The sequence below is a fragment of the Phallusia mammillata genome, chromosome 4, assembly GCF_965637545.1.
Source record: "Phallusia mammillata chromosome 4, kaPhaMamm4.hap1.1, whole genome shotgun sequence".
Taxonomy (NCBI): domain Eukaryota; kingdom Metazoa; phylum Chordata; class Ascidiacea; order Phlebobranchia; family Ascidiidae; genus Phallusia; species Phallusia mammillata.
Genome location: NC_137255.1, coordinates 4,353,309 through 4,375,950, shown reverse-complemented (window position 1 = coordinate 4,375,950; position 22,642 = coordinate 4,353,309). Strand labels below are relative to the sequence as shown.

Sequence of the window (22,642 nt, the reverse complement as noted above, 5' to 3'; positions counted from 1 at the left end):
AATGAGGCTCGTTGGCCATTTTGGGCGAATTTGCAATCGTTTATTGTGATTACAAATATACAGTTTATTAAAAAAATACCAAAAAACACTAAAATTGCAAATCTTGTTAGATTATATTACCTGAAGCGGTAAAAATGAAATAAACACCAAGCGAAATAAACTCATCTCTCGAACTTATTTTTTAGTCCAAACGTTTTCATGCAAAAATGTCTGCAATGTCCTGTTCCTTTTCTGACTTAAGCTATTACCCCTTTATACAGTGGTGGGATTCAGTCGCTTCGCACCAGCTTGCAAAAAATTGAATCCCGCCTTTATATGTATCTAAACTGCAGAAATTGATAAACAAAACCAATTTATCTTTGGAAACATAGCCAAATAGCTCATTATCCGTTTTCATAAAAGTTACACACATTTTTGCCTAATCATATAGCCTTGATATTCGCTCTTTTCTGCACTTTGCAACGTTCTAGAATTGAAAAACTTTTCCGACTTGCCAGTTGATTTTTATAAGTATTTAGTTACAACCAATGCCTAGCCTAGATGACTCAACTAGTCTTACTTTTGTTTTGTGTTAAAATGGAAATTTCAACGATGTAATCCTTGCCTGTTTAACGTACCAAAAAAACAGTCTTGAGATGACAAAGCTAATACCTCATTAGGCGCCAATTCTAAAAATCATTCTTGGCCGTTTCAGGCACGCGACTTCGACGGAAACTTTTAATTGCACTTAAAATATTTCCACTGTTCGTTATGTAATAAAATCGTTATTTTTAAGGATTTTTTTCACATTTTATCCAAAGAGTTTGCCAAAGACAAATACATAGATATTAAAACGAAAAAAGTTACACTGAAAAAGATCACCCGCGTGCTTCATAAAGCCTTTCATTCATTTTTTTGCAAGAAATTAATGTAATGTTCTACAAAGTGGAAAATTTTGTGAAACACTGGCCTTCAAAAATACAAATCATTGGCATTATTGGTTAAATTTGTCATATTTCTGTTTCAGCAAAAAGGAAATTGTAACAACAGCACGACAAGGGCAATTGTGACGTCATAAGCGAATTTAACGTGCAAATGCGGCAACTAGAAATTGAAACTTCAGCGCTTTGAGTTCACATATTTTTCGATCGAGTTTTTATGAATGAGACCGCGGGACATTTTTTTCAAAGCTGTAAAAAAAATAGTTTCCGTTTTTTTAGACTTGCAAGGATTGAAAGTTGATTTTTACTGAATTTACATGAAAAAAATTAGTTATTTGGAAATTGCGATCAAAATGACATCATTTAAAAGCTAAAATAAGAAGTTTTCATGCCTCGCTGTTATAAAAATAGCAAAAAGGCGCAAAAATACCATCACTACAGAGCAAAAGAAGAAAAAGAATAAAACAAAGCATAATTTAAACATAAAAAATCGAGTAATTGCCGCAATGCAGCCATGTGCTTGGTGTCGAATAAAAATAAACAATTGCTAAGTGAAATTGGCAACGCGAGAGAAGTGTTAGTCCGGACCGCTGGGGTCCATCACAAAGTCTCTCGCGCCCTTTTTCTTTTTTCTATCGATTCGTTGGCGCATCATCACCGGCCATTGGGTGTGCTAGAGAGCCGTTAGTGTGAGGTGTTGCCGCAATTGATCCCAATCTGTAAAAATACAAATGCGTGTTTTGGGAAATTGTTGATTTTTGCAGTGTTTCTAAAAATATTTCAGGCAGTTAAATAACACATATGTGCATTAAAAAAGGCTGTTAAAAAAGTGGTATTTAAAAGTTTTGTTTTAGCTTTAGGTCCAAATTTCGCACTAAAAAATACTGGTCGTTACTGCTATAATTCAAATGCATTTGAGGATAAAAATTGTTGCAAATAACACTACAATAAATTTATAAAATAGCATCATTTCTACTAAAACCATTCTTTTTTCTTAGCAGCTAAGCAACAATTAAAAAAAACATCTTATTGGGCCCATTCTCCGATGTATAAATATGCGAAATTGTAAACCTATAAAAAAGTAAATACACTATACAAGGGTCTATTTATAAGTTTCGTGAGCAATATAATACAACAAAGCATGAAACCATGTAAAAAAGAAAATGTGATCTAGCGCAGTGTTTCCCAACCTATGGGTCGTCTAAAAAAATTTTGTTGGGTCGCCTGTTTATGTGACAATAAGAGCATCTACATTTTTATTTCGTTTTTTCACAGATAAATTGTTGCCCAATAATTATTTCATGACAACTTGGCGTGATAATGGTTAATTTTGTTTGTAACGTCCTAAGTTATATTATAGATGACTGTTGAGCGTTGTCTGGCTCTAAAGTTAAACCAGCTCTAAAGTTCGAGCTAAATGGAAATGTTTGGTCGAAAAAACAAATAATATTTATTTGATTTGATTTTCAAGACTGGCGTAGTAATTTTCGAAAAGCCTTCCTGATTTGCAGACAAAAATACACCTAAAATGGTAAGAATACATGTCCATGGGTCACGAGAAGTTACAAAACAAAATTTTAGGAAGTATTTAGGTTAGGTCGCGTCAAAAAAAGGTTGGGAACCACTGACCTAGCGCATTCACTTCCAATGGCAAAGTTCCGTTTTTTTTCGAGGTAGTGACCTAGTTTCGCAGCTAACAGACAAAGGTATTAAATTCCAGCGAAACCCCTTTAAGAACGTCAAGTCAGGGCCACAAAAAGGACAAATTTGCATTCAAGCATTACGAAATAGACACCCAGGCACGCGTACAGTAAACTGACAAAAACCACAAACAAAACGGGGCTGCCCCTGATACGGAAACTTGAATGCAAATTAGGGAAAGCACCGTATGGTATGCTTGCTTAGCAATGAATAATGTAGTACCCTTTGTGTGTTTTTCAATAAGACCCGTTACTTTACAAGGTGTTTTGCATTTACTATAGCGGGATTGTAAACCGTTGACGTTTTTACCCTTCCTATCACGTCAAGTATTTTAATCTTTTTGTCCGTTTCGAATTAGTATTTGCATAATAAACGACTTTACAATGGCCAGTGGGGTTATTTTTGGTAAATTTGGAGCACCAGTGATAAAGGTAGTATACCCTTTACCAAAAACACAGCACCTAAAATTTTACCATGCAAATTTCAATAGCATAGCACATCCAACAACCTATTGGCTAATACAGTAAGTCTCGGTTAATCCGGATCTTTGCTTAATTCAGGCCAAACTTGGGGTACAAATGATTTGTAATGTGGTAAGGCTTTAACTAATCGACATCGGTTAATCCGAATCTTCGCCTAATTCGGACAAAACTCGAGATACAAATAATATGTAATGTGGTAGGGCTTTAACTAATCGACATCGGTTAATCCGAATCTTCGCCTAATTCGGACAAAACTCGAGATACAAATAATATGTAATGTGGTAGGGCTTTAACTAATCGACATCGGTTAATCCGAATCTTCGCCTAATTCGGACAAAACTCGAGATACAAATAATATGTAATGTGGTAGGGCTTTAACTAATCGACATCGGTTAATCCGAATCTTCGCCTAATTCGGACAAAACTCGAGATACAAATAATATGTAATGTGGTAGGGCTTTAACTAATCGACATCGGTTAATCCGAATCTTCGCCTAATTCGGACAAAACTCGAAGTACAAATAATATGTAATGTGGTAGGGCTTTAACTAATCGACATCGGTTAATCCGAATCTTCGCCTAATTCGGACAAAACTCGAGATACAAATAATATGTAATGTGGTAGGGCTTTAACTAATCGACATCGGTTAATCCGAATCTTCGCCTAATTCGGACAAAACTCGAAGTACAAATAATATGTAATGTGGTAGGGCTTTAACTAATCGACATCGGTTAATCCGAATCTTCGCCTAATTCGGACAAAACTCGAGATACAAATAATATGTAATGTGGTAGGGCTTTAACTAATCGACATCGGTTAATCCGAATCTTCGCCTAATTCGGACAAAACTCGAAGTACAAATAATATGTAATGTGGTAGGGCTTTAACTAATCGACATCGGTTAATCCGAATCTTCGCCTAATTCGGACAAAACTCGAGATACAAATAATATGTAATGTGGTAGGGCTTTAACTAATCGACATCGGTTAATCCGAATCTTCGCCTAATTCGGACAAAACTTGAAGTACAAATAATATGTAATGTGGTAGGGCTTTAACTAATCGACATCGGTTAATCCGAATCTTCGCCTAATTCGGACAAAACTTGAAGTACAAATAATATGTAATGTGGTAGGGCTTTAACTAATCGACATCGGTTAATCCGGATCTTCGCCTAATTCGGACAATTTTTTGGTCCAAACGTAACCGAGGTTTTCTTTAAAGCCAAATTCCCCTCTTAAGACATTCTATAAGAAATTAAGACAACAACGGTATTTTAGACGGAATTTCCACAAATTTAGCACTCCGTAACCTTCAGGTCACACTATTTTGAACGCTAAGGGTATTTCCAAGGCCAGAACTTGAATTCAGGGGCGCGTAAAGCTAATAGAAGTAAGCAACCGAGCATAACAACGAGCCATGTTGGCCCCTTGACACCGTTCTACTTTGGAAATTTGAGACCAAAAATGCTGGGTTTTTTTGTGCGGGTTCTGGCTCCGTAAAAGTAGGTCGTTTGCAGTCATGCATATAGAGGTATTTCCTGAGTAAAGAATTTGACCTGATGTTGTTGTGGGTTTTAAAAGTAGAACAAAGTGTAATTCTTAGAATTTCGAAATAGTTGCTAAAAAAGCAGCTACCGCATTTTTGAACAGAAAAATAGCTTGCGACGCACTGCTTTTCCATTTTTTGCAGAACTTTAAAAAAATGCACATTAGTAATGTATCAAGTTTATAGAGCTCTTCTGGCAAATATTATTTTATTCCGACGTTTCGACGTCCTATACAGGTCGTCTTCATCAGGGTAAATAACGGAATAAAATTACATTTGCCAGAAGAGCTCTACAAACTTGATATTATGCCTGGCAACAATAACTTATATATTAGTAATGTACTTTTGAAAATGCGTTTGTCTGTTCAAAAAGGGCGATTGCATTTTCACCGGAACCTATTTTCCTAAATGTAAAATTGCAATACATTTTCGATTTTAAAGAAAAAAAGGAGGCTAATGTAGTGTATAGAGTAATGCTCCATGCCCAGCACAAAAGAGCATTTGCGACCCAAAATATGTCCCTACAATGTCATGAACGTTTTGACTTGAGTTTTCTTAACTGCCACAGTGCTTATATATAATAAAAACATTCCATTGCAAACATTTCAACATAATGTTGTCATTATCAGTGATAATGCTATAAAAAAACAACTTAACTATATACCAAGCAGTTTTGGCATTTAAGTCAGTTCCAGCAGTTCGGAAAAAAAATGTTTGCCCCAACATAAAAAAATGCAACTATTTCAAATAAATGACAATTGAACAAACCGTTTTAATATTTCAGATCCGTTTTCAACTTCAGACTGAACTTCTATCAAACTGTTCTTGGCGTCTTGAAGACCTTTCCTTAATTCCCGAAGTTGTCGATGTCGATGAGAACGACTCGTTTTCCCGGATGCGACACCTAGTGTGCTGGGGGGTTGTGAGGGCCATGACGCCGCACTTGGCTTTGTCTGGTCCGCGGCCAGAACGGGGACGCCAGGTAAGGAGGAAGGATTTTGGGGCCTAAAGTATAAATATATGACGTCACAATTTCTATGACGTACAAAAGTATGACATCAGAATTTCTTTTACGCAACCAGGTATTGAAACAAAAACATTTTTTGGTTTAAAAATGACGTCAAATCTCGTATGACGTAACTAGGTCTGGAATGAAAAAAGTTTAGAAAAAAAGTGACGGCAAAGTCGTATGACGTAACAAAAGTTGCAAATGACGTCACTATTATGATTTCAACAATTTTAGTTAAATTTTTGTTGTAAAGGCGAAAAGTTTAAGTATGACGTCAAAGTCGTATGACGTAACAGAAGTTGCATATGACGTCACTATTATGACATCACTGATTATTAGTTAAATTTTGGTTCTAACGGCAAAAAGTTACAGTATTTCGACATAACATATAGTAACAACGTATTTCATAAAATTGAATAATAGCAAAATAAATCGTCATATATTACGTCACTTCGTGTCTTTGACTTACCGAGCGGCGTTTTCTTTCAACACAGCTTCGACAATTGATAGTTTATCGCGGTAGACGCGCTGCAAGTCGCCAACCGCCTCTTCTTGTCTCTTACACTTCTCACATAATCTCGTCATATTTTTCTCCAAGTTGAAAAGCTGACGTTGGTAACCGCTCATATGCCTGTGAAGAAAATCGAAAGATAACCAAGCTGCAAATGAAAGGTCTGTTTGAAGTCAGTTATTATGCGCTTGCTGGGTTATCTGGTTTAGCACAGTAGAGGCCAACGTTTGTAAAATATCAAATAGGAGAAAAAACTGTTTAATGCAGAAGCGTTTAAAAAGGTTGATTTTGGAAGGATGAGTGGTAGAAATTGTTTAATTTGTGTAATCTAGGCAATAAATAGGGGTTTTATTTCAATTTTAGGTTAGAACAAAATTACAATTTAACACAAATTGGAAAATAAATTGCAAAACTTCAATAGACTTGCAATAAAATGCAAAAAAACAGGCAGTAAGACGGATTAAAAACAAACATAAGTTAGAAACTTACCCGAACCATGCTGTAGATTCTCGGTGCAATCTTTTGCATTTCGGCACGGATTGATCAGTGAAGAGGGTGACGGAATTTTCACAAATTTCCGATAATTTTTGTTTTTCAAACTTGTGCACGTGATCCTCGGCAAAAGCTTGTCCTGAAACGAAAGGATTCGGTTAAAACTATTCGAATATTTTGAATTCGAATCCTTTTAAATCGGGTATTTCAAGATATTTTAGAAGTGTAAAGTGTAAAAAAGTTCGGTTAAGTTTCGGATACAAATCAAGATTCGTTAGATTCGGATTCGGTTCCAGTCATGGAATCAATATAAATAGAGAAACTATTCCGATTGCAGTTAATTTGTTTTACCATCATATTTAATAGGTAGGTAACACACTAAAATGACCTCGTGGTTACTTAAGGTCAATGACCTCGGGATTACTTGAGGTCAATGACCTCGCGACTGAAACTGATCTGTTATAATACGACGTCACAAGTAGTGTTATTATTTGAATACTAGCGGCGGTTCGTAGTAACAGAGAAAAGTTAGATTACGAAAAAACGAGGATGACGTCATCGTTGTTTTCCTCATTCTTACTTTTGTATCTCTTGTGTTGTTTAAAAAGTTTGCAAATATCGCGAGATCTTTCTGAAGAAACTTTCATTTTTTCTTCGAGGCGATCGTTGCTACGTGATCCCTCATCCACGAAAACTCGTCGCGGAGTCTCATCTTGGATGATCGCTCGGTCGAGGTTCTGAACTTGCACTGTGACCTGCTCAAACTCGTTCCGAATCTGGGTGAAAATAAGCCATTTTGACGTCATTGTGTCCAAAAACAGTTACGTCAAAAAAGATATCATTTATTCAAGTTTAATTTTCTATTTATTGCAGAAATATTTTTGGAAACACTGATTTTGGGGTCAAAAATGCATAGGTTACTCTAGGTCAGGGATGGCGAACCACTGACCCGCGGGTCACAAAGTGACCCACCATGTGAATTCCAGTGACCCACTTAAGGTTTCAAAAATTTATACTGATTACCATAGGTGGGGCTACCAGATTTCCAAGATTAAAAACCAACGCAACAGTTAACTTTAAGTCCTTTGCCAGATTACCTGTTGTCGTAATATACAGATTGTTGAGTCAATTGTGAGGTATGTTTATTTAAACGTACAACTTGAAACAATTTGTTGTAACTTTGTTGACACTGTTTGGTTCCACATTGGAATCTTTGTTTTCACACATGAATTTCATAAAATTAATGGCCAGGAATCGTCTCAGCTCAGATTCGACTGCTGCATGTATTAAATTGAAAACAACCTAGGACAAGACTTAAAAAGATGCAGCAACAAGCATCTTAGCATTGACATTGACACATAACAAAATATGTGACCCACTTTGTTTTCTTTCCAACTTTTGATATCATGTTTGACCCATTCAACAAAAAAGGTTCGCCATCCCTGCTCTAGGTCAAGCGTATACATGTGTTTTGACAACAACATATTTTTGTGCTACGATTTACTGAAAAGCGCATTTTGGTCCAATAATAATCAAGTCAACAGAAATTGTGACGACAAAAATGCAAAACATCATCGCTTATATGCAAATTAGGAGCCATCGGCCACAAAAACAACACTGCTTTTTTACACAGCCTGTAAATTTTTACAAGGTTTTAAACCATAAATCGGCCATTTACATGTTAGAACTGAAGTGATTTCGTTGTAAAGATTTAGTATTTGAAAACACAAATTCGATTAAATTAAATCAGAGATTTTTGTGTTGGAATTGTCCAGAAGCAACATGACTCAAAAATTTGCATTTAATATCGGTTGAATGTGAAATTAAAACCGTTTGCAATTTTTCTAGGCTTATAAAAAACACCACATACAGTATGGTGTTTGTATGCAAATTTTATCTGTTGCCAGTTTTATATTATTTGTCCAATATAAAAAAGATAAGATTACCAACGTTTTACTTTAAAATACGCTTAAATACACTTAAAATAGATGAAATATTTGACTGTAATAAATAATAAGTACAAAGCATTGTTTAAGTGAATCCATATTTTCTTTTAAACAGGCATGTTTTTTGACCTTGAGTAACCCCGCAATTTTACCTGACGTAGATTCTTGGCTTTCTCGGTGATTTGAGTGAAATACATTTTGAGTTCATTGACCTCTGGCGGGGTGGTGAGCATCATAGCAATGACACGAAGTAGGGAAGTTTCCCGCTGGTAACTGAAGGAAACAACAAGTTTTTTACGGAACGCTGCGTAAATTTGGAAACCCTATTGTGGAATATCGCGTAGGTCCTAAATTTGCTATGAGTTTTTAATTGCAATGTTTAAGAAACTGGGTAAAATTGGGCTAAAGACTATAGTAGGGTTTGTGATTTGTAACGCAGTTTGCGTGTTATTTGTTAGTTCTTAGTTTTCTTGGCTGATTTATTTATCAATTATATCATCAACATGAACAGTTAAAAATCGTTTGAGCGAAAAAAGTAGATATGCAGAAAAAGTTTTTTTTACATTTTTGGACTTTGTGACGTATGAATTGCGTCATCAAAGCAAATAACAAAAACGTCATTGAGGCATTTTTACAGCTAGTTTTTCAGAATTGGGCACGATTTCACCCGACATTATTTTATCATCATTACAATATTTTTAAAACGCTCAAGAATATATTCTTTTTCGTCATGTAAAAAAATATTAAAAAGAAATCTACAAAATTTTTCACAATTTAATGCCAGTTTTATAATGGACTAAACAAAATTGATTAAACAGCCCGACTTAATCGAAAAATATCGCGTTTTACGATTATAGTTAAAATTTATAGTCTCGTAAACAGCTGGCAAACGTCCAAGACTCGTAAAAACCGCCGGATAACTTAATCTAGATATCGTCTGTTCGTGTTCGTAAAATTTCTGGGGGATTTCTACCAAAGTTGTTAATCATTTCCGAAATCCGTCGGCCGCAATGATCGCGCGAATTTGTGAATCGCTCCTTTGTGACGTCACAATTGTGGAAAGTTAGCGAGAAAACTTCCAACAATTCAGACTGTACATATGTGTTGCACAATAATGGCTGAATCACTGAATTTGTTGCGAATAATGGCGCCATGTCGGAAAATTAATGATAAATTTAGGGAAACATTTATTACAAATTGTTTTTGTCCTTAAACATCATTTTTGTAAAAATATTTTTATAACATGAAAAATATTTGTTGCGAAAAATGTTGGAAGTTCGGAAAATTGAAGACATATTAAGGGGGTATTTATTACAAAATCGTTTTTGTTATTAAATATCAATATTTGTAAAGTCATTCAATGTTTTTACAATAAAAAATATTTTTTGAAACACTTACTGTTCTTCGAAGATTTCCAGCGATGTTTTGAGGCAATCAACTTTAGTTTTCAGTTCACTTCGCATCAGCTGGATCGCCACAACCCGCCGTTTCAAGTAAGACCTGGAAACAAAACTGGTTAAACAATGTTTCCAAAAAAGTTTTACTATTTCCACTAAAAAATGTTCAAAAATTTCTGTTGAATTGGCAAAACCTTGATGAAATCCGTAAAAACGTTCCAAAAAACCTAATATTTTGCCAAAAAATGGTTAAAACTAAAAATACATTTTTAGGATAATTTTTTATTCTTTTTTGCCATTTTATCATTTTACTGTGTTAGAAACAGCATTTAAATGTGGGTGCATTTAGTTAAAATAAAAATTTAATTTAAATTCAATTTTTATCTTATTTAGTATTTCAAGGTCTGAAAATACGGGGAAGTCCCCTTTTTCATAAAATCACGTGACAAACCAACTCACTCGGTCCATTTGACGCCAAGTCGGATGAGGGATTCGACGAGGAGGAGGTAGGACACAGTTTTTCGGATGTCGAACAATGTGCTCGAACAGACCTTCGCCAAACTTGCGTCGTTTTCAAGCGAGAGCGACGATTTCACTTTAGGGGGTTTACCTTCCAAAAAAATTGATAACATTTAGTCAGGTTTACCTTTAAAAAAGTTTAAAGGGGAAGTGGTAAATTTTTATGTTGTATTTTGGTGGCGCTTGTCGAAGAAGCGTGCTCGGGGTATTGTGATGTCACAATCATTACGTAGCAATAGTTAAGTCGTATTTTTGTAACTTCAAAATAAATTGGTTTTGCATTCGACCATTAAGTCAATTGCTAAGGCCAATCTATAAAAAGAAAGTTTTTGCTAATTTTGTACTTAATTTTTGCTTGCCCGATTTTGTCAAAAATACTCCCCAAAATTTAATGTTTTTTAACTCTTAATTTCGCACACATGCAACGTCTGAGCAATATATTTCCAAAATGAAAAACATAGTACTCATAATCCGACAAAAACTGTGTAAAATTCACATGAGCGTGGCAATTACTGTTGGGCAATTTAGGGGAATATCGACCAAAGCTGATGCCGCACACACATTATTATTGCGGTATGAATTGCTTGCACCATGTGACCTATTGACGTCAATGCTGCGGTCTGCGCATGCGCGGTGGCTTTGGAATTTTTTGTGCGGTCTGATTTCGAATTGATGAACGGGGTCATTTAAAAACAATGGGATTTTGGTTTCAAAGCATAAAAAATCCCCCCAAAAAAATGCATAAGCTGCAGACAGTGCACACTGCTTTAACTAATAAGGTCTCATCAGTGCAGCTGGTGACTAGAGGTAGGCCGTATTGGCAGGGATAGCCATGCAACGACACTCAGTTTGTTGAGAGTAACAGGCTGACAGGTTGGATGGCTATACTAGCTACTACGGCCTATCTCTTGTCACCAGCTGCACTGATGAGACCTTGTAGGTCAAAACAGTGTGAACTGTCTACAAGACAATTCTGTTTTTGAAAAAATTAGTTCGGTGCGCAAAATAATTATTAGCATGTGTTAAATACTCTAAAAAAATAAATGTTTTTGGATTTTTTCTTTGTTTATTAAACAACCACCAATTTTTATTATTTTTCTATTGTAAAAACAAATAATTATTGACAAAAAAAAATCGCTATATAAAACTTTTTAATGAATGTTTTGGGATTTATTTATTAAACAACCACTAATTAATTTCCTTTTGTCATAAAAATCCAAAAAAAAAAATTCGACAAAAAAAAGAGAGTAACACTTACAGGTATGAGGAATTGGAAGGGTCTGAAAGTCTGTGACATCACTGGTCAATAGAACGAATGGCCGTTCTTCGGTGGTGACAGGATATTGTGTCACGGGGGTAAAGGTGTCCGTCTCAAATTGCACACCATCATATAACATGATTTGTCGACTGGATCTGATGTCTGCTAGTTCCGCTATGTGTTCTTTAAGGTTTACAAGCCTAAAAACCACATAGGAAAAAGTGTTTTTTGTTGTTGTTCTTTAGAACTACAGTAAACCTGGTTAAAACAGATTCGGTTTATCTGGATATTCGCCTAATTCGGACGAAACTTGAGGTACAAATGATTTGTAATGTGGTAAGGCTTTAACTAATCAACATCTGTTTAACTGGATTTTTGCCTGATCCGGACAAATTTGTGGGTCAAAACGTGTCCAGATTAACCAAGGTTAAATGAATTTAACAGTCCCGATTAGACATTTTTAGCTCTATTTTTTGGGTAAACTGGTGACTGAATATATAATTAAAACTTTTCAAAATATTTTTGTGCTAAAAACATAAAATTCTTGCCATAGATCAACACGAAAAAACATAAGTGCCTCTCAACAGATGTCAAATAATTTTACAACAATTTTAAAGATTTTTGTGGAATTTTTTTTTTCGTTAACACACGTAATATAAAATGACAAAATCGACTTTTTGGGGTTATAATTTTTTTTACTTTAATTCAATTCTAGTCATTTTTGGCAATTATACACATAAAAATGCTTTCAAAGTTTCCTAAAAACTTTTTAAAACTAATTTAAAGATGAGAACTTTTACAAAAAAAATCAGTTTGGGTCTTAAATTTTTGTGGTAATCATTTCTGCAGAATATAATTGTGTTAAAACACGATTTTTTAATCTTTCTCGGAAATGAAAGCATAGATTCGAAACCAATAGTTCACAATAACTTACGTCTTTTCAGGAGAGATATATATTTTATGCAGCATGGCAGAGGGAACACTAAAAACATTGATCACAGTTTTGTTGAGAATATCTTCAACTTCGGAAAAGTATCGGTCGAAAGTCCAAATTTTCATGGGGTTGCATTCAAGGATTCCGGACAAAACAGGAGTAATAAGAGATTTGAAGCTCCTAAAAAACAAAGGGTTACACATTTAGACACAAAATGTTTCTGTTTTACTTGTTTGCTTCAAAAACATAAATTTTAGCATCTAAAAATTTTTAAAGTTTGAGTTGAGATTATTTTGCTTGATCGAGCTGCATAATGTTTAATTGTTATAGAGTACAAAACAGTAGAGGGCACAATTGGCCGAGACCGTTTTGTTTAGTATTAGCACATTGTTTGCTTTTTTACTTTTTGCTCAACCTAATCCATACTTTAAGTTTTTGCCATGTATTAGATCAGTGTCGGGTAACCTATTGAACACTGCAAGCCATTTGAACGATTATGTCAAATTTATAGTAACTTTGCATGTCAATATTTTTCTGTGTAGTACCGGCTTGTTCTATCTGATTTGAATAGCAATCAAAAGGCAGGCAAATTCATACATATAGGACACATTTTTAGTTCAAAAGTATAACCTAGTGAATACTAACAATCCAAAAGTTATATATATATATATATTTGTGCCATAAATAATCACTTTGCATAGTTTGCAAGAATCACTAATCTCTGTGTATTATATTTAGGTATACTTAAACATTTTAACACAAGTTATTTACATACAAAATGTTTACACATGCATGAAGAAATTAAGGGGAAGGGAGTTAAAAAAAATTAAGAAAACAGTCTGATTAATTCACAATAAAATACTAATATTAAACTGCTCTTGTATTAGAATCACAAAGCTCTAAAATAACAACAGGAACAAATTTAGCTTGAGTCAACCAAAATGCAGTTAGAAATGTTCAACAGCAGTTTACATAAACATTATTTGAATGTAAGAGGAAACATGGTATGTGTCATAATGATTTTATTATCATAGGCTCCCAATTTGTTTTTCAAAACAGTCATTATATTTATTGAGAATTGGCCCCAGTGCTGTAAAAATAAATCAATGTTTGTCCTACAGGTTCTGTTTATTATCCCACACAGATATTAGATATGAAATATATACGTAGCTCCTGTCATGGGTTCGAATCCCCTTGCAGGCTACATTTTTCTAGCCTGTGCCTTGCCATATGGGAATGCCTAAAGACCGGCTGATTTGGTATGACGCCTTTAATAGGTCTGGCGTACTATGATATACTTTGCTCTGAACAATGACATTGAATCTGATATAATGTAAAATTTGTGTTAGAGACAAAAATGCTGCTAATGGGTAGAAAATCAACATTTATCCTGAGTGCTATAACGTCTTACAGAATTAAAACATAGCTGTAAAAAACAGTAGGTTTTGCAAACTGGATCAAAATGTGCAAAGCAATTGTTAAAATGTTTACAATGTATGAAGTGTGTTCACTTGATATGTTTAAATTAGACTACTTTTCAAATACATGTGATCAACTTTACCTAAAAAAATCAATAAGTTTATTCAATGCATTGAATGAATGACACAAAAATTCACCCAAACAGTGTGTTGTTTATTTAATTGCCTAAAAATACATTCCTTTTTTACTTTTTTTTATAACTATCACATACACAAATTTCAAACTTTTTATTGATATACGACAGCCCCGAAAAACCCACTTCAGAAATTTATAAAGAATTTGAATTGCAAACAATAGGAACTTTGTTGCCAGTAGAGAGTAACAAGATTATATATGCAAATTTTATTGCCACATACTAGCTTTCCCTGTACAATGTCATTAATCACATTTGTATAGCACCAGTAGTTCCCTCGAAGGGGTATTACTTTGTCATAAAACTGTGTTTGCTGCCCTTGTAACAGTTGGAGAGTGGGTTGCCCCCCTTGATGACAAAATTCAGTTTCACAACCCTTTATAATCACACTACAGATGGTTCCAGTTTTTTAGATGCAAATGAATGGAATATGCCATTACTGCAATATTTCTGTACTAAATATGAGTTGGACTTTGGGATTCAGTACATAATATATTGAAAAAGGAATAAAACAGATTTAAGAAACGTACACTTTTTTCAATAAGACCTACTTGGAAATTACAAAACCTCATAGTTTATTAAAAGCTCAAAGTAAATAGGTTTTAGACTTCTGGACTATAAAAAAAAAGAATTTAAATCAAGTATAAGTTTCACAGTCCTATAGGCACTTATGTTAAAAACTACACAACATGTAACTAAGATTTAAAGACACTTAAAAATATAAAACTATTTCCAAATTGAATAACTTCCTAGAAACAGAGTCCTAGAAACATTTAAAGAAATATAACTCACTGGGAGAGACGACATGTCTTGGGTAATTCGCGACTCCACTCAATGTTACCAAGTTCAGAGTGTTGAACGCCTGAGATTACTCCGGAAGGCTTTTCTGTGGTGATTTTGTGCCTAAATAAACAGTTGCAAGGTTAATAAATGCAAAAAAGATGCATTTTTTAGACTGCACATGTACAGTTTGAGCGCAAATTTAATGACGCCAAACAAAGATGTTTCAGCATACCCATGTAAATAAAGACAAAGTTTAAAGATGACACAAAAAAGTTCGGTGATTTTGTGCCAAAATAAACAGTTGTAAGGGTAATGAATGTCACAAAGTTTATGTTTAAATTCATAAATAAACTTTTATGTTTAAATTCAATAAAATTACTGAGTCACATGTGTATTTGCATATTAATGTGTATAGTAAGTTTAAAAATCATGGATAAAAATGACTAACAATGTGCTGCTTTTATCCTATTTCAATTATTAAAAATGTTTATTGAAAAAAAAAAAACATTTACAGGAAGTAAAATTTGATGAGCCAATTGGGAATCTCCCCCTTAAGCTTAATTGCATATTTGACGACCGACCGTTTATTATCACAAAAATGAATCACCCAAAATGCCTATCATAGGTTATTTTTGAAAGCCTGGGGAAATTTATGACTAGGCAAATCTGAAACTTTAAGGCCCACTAGAGCTTTGAAAGGAAATATCAAGTATGAAATACATCCTAACTTGGATAAAAAAATCTCAATTGAAAAGGTTTGGGAAAGCAAGACTACATATTTTTGCATGACAGAGTTTTAATAAAATAGCAAAAAAGTTTCATTTGCAAAGACAAAAAGCATCAAAAAAGTTCATTAGCTTATTACACAAGAGCAAATTATATATATATATTTATTAGTGCTTGATTAGAATTTAAATTCTTAACACAAACAATTAAATTGAATCACTTTTTGATTGACAATAAAACCTAGAGCAGTGGTTCCTAACCAGGGAGGAATTGTAAAACTTTAGGGGAATTACATGTGGTTGTAAATATGCACACAAATTCTGAAAAAAACGGTGAAATTGATAAAAGACCCAGTTTTAAATGAACTTTGTAAAGTTTTAGCATATAATACATACTATAAAGGAATAAAACATGTTTTAAATTGTGAAGGAAGGAATTTGTCAAAAAAGGTTGGGAACCACTGCTTTAGAGAGATAAAATTATCTAAAACTTTATTTACATCATTTCTTTATTTCTTCTGGCTCCCCCATATGGGCGAAAGGGTAATTGTCCAGTAGCAACATGATAAAAAGTGACACCCATTGACCACAGATCCACCGTGGAGCAAAACTTTTTCCCAGCTTGTTTTCGAAGCACTGCCCGTTCGTAGATGTCTGGATGCTGTCATATAATATAGATTGTGATAATTACTATACGATATGCACGTTTTAGCATAGATAAGTGGTGTACTAACTTTGTATGTAGACATTATCAAATCAAAATGGGGTTATGTAATTTAGACATGGATAATAATCTTTATTAAAGCATGGAGTCAATGAATGATAAGTAACCTGCAGACAGTGCACACTGTTTCGACCTACAAGGTCTGCCTATTACTCCCAAGAAATTGGAGGACCGTTAGGTGGCTGTACCAGTCAATACAGCCTATGTCTTGTCACCAGCTGCACTAATGAGACCTTATAGGTCGAAACAATGTACACTGTATGCAGAATACTAATAATAAGAGCAGAATGTGCCTTTCAGCATATTTCAGTTTTGCGCTGTTTATTTCCAAATTGGTCAACATCCAAAAATTTTTTATATACTGTAATAAAAGTTAAGAAACAGTCATAAACAGGGTACTTTCCACATCAATACTCTTGTTCACAGCTCTGCGAACACAACAGAGCTATTCATTACACCGCTATTCCGTTGCTAACCAATATCTCATTACAACTAGTCAATGAAACTCAAACTATTGAAGACCGAAAAATACCAAACGTGTATGCAAAGTCTAACCCAGTTCATTTAACCAGGCCACTTTGATTCCAGCATCTAACCCTAGCCAATTCACTAGAGTGGTTATAAATGGCGCCCTACTTGTGTAATCTTAGACAGTCAGACAGATGTCCATACTTTGTTTTTCACTTTACTGTTTAGTTTTGTTTGTCGTCAGTACAAATAGGACTCTCTTTATCAATGGACATAGTGGCTGCTTGTCCTGATGTGATTTAGAATTCAAACAACTAAATTTCTACGTGACTATATTGCATGTGATAATTTGCATTATATTGCTAACAAACTGTAGCGACGGTTAGTAATTTTAATTTGATAAAAAAAAAATCGAAGACCTTTCCTTGCCGAAAAAAATTTAACAAAACACTTTTTTGTGGAAGGTTTCCCATATATTAATACTCACATTACATAGTCAACTATTAAAATGTTTTTAACTAAACCATTCAAGCTCCTACATTTGGCTACATTATGAAAGCATTTGGGTAAACCATTGGGTCAACAAGGAGACGAAGTTTACAGATACCAAACTTATGTACCCATAGATCACATGTTTAAGCAGTCTTTCTTGACCAAGCAGTGCCAGCAAACTCACATTAGACAGAAAAAATGTGAAAAAAACTGACTAAAACAAAGTGTCTCTTCAAAAAAATTAATAATGATTCTTGACAAAAACAGTCGGAGTTTTTTATTTGTTTTCTATTTTACTCACCAGGTATTCTTCGGTGCCGTACAATGACATGAACTGTTCGTTGTCGCTTAACTCCCTAGCAGCACCAAAGTCTGTTAATTTGTAAATCGTAGAGCCGTCATCGGAGTATGTCCGCATAATATTGCCAGGCTTCAAATCACGATGAACGATTCCTTTGTCGTGAAGATGTTTCATACCAGCAGCTGTTGAAGAGATTATTTAAAGGTGAAAAAAAATGTGTGTTACAAATGCAAGCATGTGTTTTCAAAATATCCTATTTTTTGTGTATGTGCAGGGTTGGAAAGTATTTTGTTATCGGACATGATTAATAACGCAAAGTAGAGTAAACCTTAGTTAAACCGGATTTGGTAAATCCGGATCTTTGCATAATTCAGACAAAACTTGAGGTACAAATGATTCGTAATGTGGTAAGGCTTTAACGAATCGAAAAAATTTTTAAGATTTTTTCCTCAAAGCTATACAATTTGTATCATATCATATTTTCGCTACGTCTGAACCTAGTATAGTTGTGCTGCTACACAAATTAATACAAAAGTTGCATTTATGAATATAGTTCATTCTGACAGGTGGGACAAATAGGTTAACATGTAGATGATGCCTTGCTTATATGTTCAACATATGTAATTACATAATATTTACATTCAATAAATAATATGAAGGTAGTTAATCTACCTACGGTAACAGATGGAGCCCTAAGGAATGTATTCTTGTATGGTTATGACATTCAAATTACAGTAAATGGTGTTTATTTTTTTCTTATTGCCGGACAAGAGGTCTTCATTAGACAAGACTTAACCCAGACAAATGTATTAATAAAGTGTCTAAAATGTATGGTAGTGCTAAGTACAATTTATAAACAAAAAGTACCAATAAAATCTTCTTAAAGATTGTGAATCTATATACACTACATCCAAATTATTGCCTATTACCATACACAATTTGCCACACTTTAAACAGATATACATTTTTGCCTACAGGCTACAGCCCTATGTTTTCCCTGTGTTTTGGGGTCCCTATGTTTCAAACACAACAATTACTAGTGATGGGACGACACCAGGTTTTGAAGCGAGTACTGATACCGAGTACGAGTACCACATGTATATACCTTCGATACCGAGTACCGAGTATTGCACATAGTTGTACATCACTGGCTAATTTTTCTGCCATGGTCGGGGTACAGGCGTGCACACACACATGCAGAAAAATGTAATCTCCATGTGATAGAGAAAAGGATGTACAGAGGCGGAATGTTTTCCAATTTTGTGTTGTCCGAAGCAAATATTGGCATAAAGTTGCGCATATTCTTATGGTGTAAATCGGCCTTCGGTACTCGCACGTTGGTATCGAAAACTGAGACAAAATACTTCGATACCGAGCATGAGTATCGATACCACTGAAATCATTTGATACCATCGATACTAAGTACCGATTACAGAGTACCCGTCCCATCACTAACAATTAATTTCCCAAGAATCACATAAAAACACACAGAATTCTGTTGGAAGCGTTATGCCTATTAAGGGCAAAATTTCAACCTACTTATGTGTTGAAGTACTCGTTTGAATTCAGATTCATGTAGACCGTACATGTTTTCAGGATCATCTAACATACTAAACAAACTGCCAGCTGTACATAATTCCATTACAATCACATCTTGCTTTGTTGATGACTGTTGAAAAAGATTAAAGGGTCAAAAATCGCAATCATTTAAACTGTACCAAAGTGTATGTATATGTTCGAAAGTGGATCAAATAGTTAAAGCAGGACTCAAAAACATTTCTTTTATACTGCCACAGGGAAATCGCATTTTTTAAGGATAGCATGACATTAAAAAGAAATTTAATTACTTTTAAACATTTTTGCAGTTACAACATAATTCAAGAAGTTTTTCAAGACATAATACTAAAATGAGTCGATAAAAGTCTGTAACTATTACATGACATATAAAAATAAGTTTAAACCCCAAAACACATTTTTTTCAGTAAATTCGCAAAATGATTATACTAAGGCAAAAACAGTCAGGCATAGCCTAACATTTTAAGAAACATTGACATAGGATTAAGATGCAAGAAAGGACATTTTGATGGTAACAAGAAAAATTTCAAACGCACCTCTTCTTCAATATTATACAAACGGACTATGTTTGGGTGGTTGACTTTTTGCAGTACATCAAATTCGCGTTTCCGGACGTCGGGTGTTCGTGCCACAAAATTGAGGGAATTGAAAACTTTGATGGCATATTCATGGCCAGTTTTCTAAGAAAGATAAAAAAGCGACATGTTATACCATAAAAGCAATTAATTAACTCAGTAATTAATAGTTAAATTTAGTTTATTGCAACTTAGAATTTTTTTGGTCAGTAGAAAAAACAATTAACTTTTGTATACCATTGATCGAAATTATCAGTAAAATTTATGTAATATTACTAAAGTATTCTGTATGACATGGGAAATTAGGTTGTTTGTTGCCATAAGGTGTCAGTAAAGCGTCACACATTATGTTTCTTAAGTTATCACAACTTGTTTAAATTAACCCAAAAGTTGCAATGTGTCAAAATATGTTAGTCAAAGTTAGGAAAGTTTTCTTGAACTCGGTCTTCAAATGGTTTTATACAGTTTTTAATCCTTTTTTGTTTAATTCTGTGTTTAACTTGTTTTTCCTTTGTTTATCGTGCACTGTACTAGTCACATTCAGTGTTATTTACCCTGATAAGGGCGACCTGTTTATGACGTTGAAACGTCGGAACAAAAAATACAATTGCCAGAAGAGCTCTCAAAACATGGTTTATCAGTTTGGATAGATTTATTAATGACAAACAATGGTTTTAAATACAACCAAAGTAGAGAGTCAATATGACATTATTTTGTGTTGTACCTTGGACCGACCCTTGAACACGAAACCAGTTGCACCTTGCCCCAGGACATCAGCAGTTGACCAGACATAGCTTGCAGTGTTTTTCAGGGTTGATGAGTTACTGTGTGCCTGATGGGCAATCATAATATCTGTAATGCAATATATAGCATGTATTGTCAAGCTAAACTAAAACTGAACATGTTAATAGGTTATCAAGTAACAAAATTAACTATTTCAACAAATACCATGGTTTCTAATTTGAGCAATGTCCATAATACAGTCAAAGTTATTTTTTTAAATGTTTTTGTCTGTGACAACGTGATTTCTTGCTGTTTAATCAAGAACAACAACCAGTCTGCAAAATATGGCAGTTCCTAATGAGATCTAATACATGCAGGACCACTATGTCTAACATGGGCACGTACATAACATCTAAGTCTGCGTGCATGACCATTTATACCATGTACAAGGCAAGTGATAAACAGGACCAGGCAGTAATTTATCCTAAATTTCCGAGGACAATCATATGAAAATGTCATGCAAAACTTTTTTTCAAAAAGAACTTGTGCATGCAGCTGCCATAATCTGCAGACTGGACTAACTCTTGGCCAAAAAAAGCAGACATAGTCTTGCTAGTAACATAGAAAGTTCTACAATAATACAGTTATGCAGTATATGTACCTTCTTCTAGTGTGCATTACTACATAGTATTCAGACACACATAAATTCACGAAAAAACTAAATTTTCATTCATCTACAAATTTCACTAAATTATCTGCAAGAAAACGCACAAACATTTTTAAACCAAACAATTCAGTTTTATGCCACAAAAAGGCAATCCTTTTTTAGACAACATTTTTTATATATTTTGTGTCCTACATACACATCAGTATTTAAAACAAAGTTTTACACAAAAATATTTTAAACATTCAATTTTAACATGTTTACAAGAAAATCTAAACTTTTTTATGTCACTATTATACCTCTTCACTACCTAACTTAATCAAGAACCAGCAAAAAAGATTATCTAGATAAAATTTCAAAATTTAAAACATGGATTTGTTAATAATTAACTTTTTTATAGTCACTAAACAAACAAAAACAGTCGCACCATATTGACAAAGGTTGTGGCATTGGAACAAAACACGATGACATAATTTAAGTGTGTGACTCATTGTCAGATAGGAAAATATTACGACATTAATTAAAAAGGGTTAGGCAAGTCCGTAAAACAATTCAACACCAAACAAGTATTTCCTTTGTGAAAAACCGACTTTCCCAAATGGGCGATATTGTTCGTCTGGGAAATCCCCATTGTATGATTTCTATGATGTCTACGTTGACAAATTTGCCTAACTTGCACTTTTAAGCAGTTTGGTTTACCATCAAACTAAACCTGACTCGATATTTACCACACATATTACGTTATTAAACACCTTACATCCGTTAGCGGTAAAAGCACGACGTTTAAAGTTAATTACACCCAAAAACACCACATGCTAAAGCGGAACGTACCGGTTTTATTATCGTATTCATTTCTTCCCATTATCCGTCTCCGATATCTCATTTGCAAGCTTGCGCTGTTTTCGATTCAGGAGTTCCGCGTATTTTACCAAAGTTTTAGAATCCCCTAAAGGTATATTTTACGTGCTGCTATAAGCTATGGAAAAGTGCAAGAACGAAAAGATAAATCTAAGTCCAATTTTACTGGTACGCAACCCTTATTTACAAACTTTTGAATTTACCAATTCGACAAGTATCTTTCAAGAAAAGAACCGAATGCCTATAAATGGAAACCACTTGACTTATACAACAGAAAAGTAGGCTACGCATATATAGGTATTCGCAGCATTTAGAGTCACAGAAAACCGTTTTTTTTTCTGCTACTACGAAATTTTGGTTTTCATTTTTGTATTGGTAAGTTTTGGGTGCAGTACAAACCCTAAACTACTGACAAAATGGCCTCC

The 22,642-nt window shown here is 34.2% G+C and overlaps 1 protein-coding gene across 2 annotated transcripts; it reads right to left on the bottom strand.

Moving 5' to 3' along the window:
• Window positions 1–703: 703 nt before the first annotated feature.
• Window positions 704–22,341, bottom strand: LOC145225289 (serine/threonine-protein kinase TBK1-like). Of its 2 annotated transcripts, none has more exons than XM_080091979.1 (17): window positions 22,191–22,341; window positions 20,697–20,824; window positions 19,934–20,077; window positions 19,362–19,491; window positions 17,823–18,004; window positions 16,338–16,498; window positions 15,122–15,232; window positions 12,718–12,897; window positions 11,784–11,983; window positions 10,466–10,616; window positions 10,008–10,109; window positions 8,762–8,882; window positions 7,244–7,439; window positions 6,661–6,802; window positions 6,130–6,291; window positions 5,420–5,656; window positions 704–1,637 (listed from the first exon to the last, which is right to left on the bottom strand). In XM_080091979.1, the coding sequence occupies exons 1-17, from the start codon at window positions 22,240–22,242 to the stop codon at window positions 1,553–1,555; spliced, it is 2,484 nt and encodes an 827-aa protein (XP_079948105.1). In that variant the 5' UTR covers window positions 22,243–22,341; the 3' UTR covers window positions 704–1,552. The 2 variants fall into 2 exon arrangements, with proteins under 2 accessions (XP_079948105.1, XP_079948106.1); XM_080091980.1 differs by lacking the exon at window positions 22,191–22,341 and adding an exon at window positions 21,357–21,447.
• Between the last annotated feature and the right edge of the window lie 301 nt (window positions 22,342–22,642).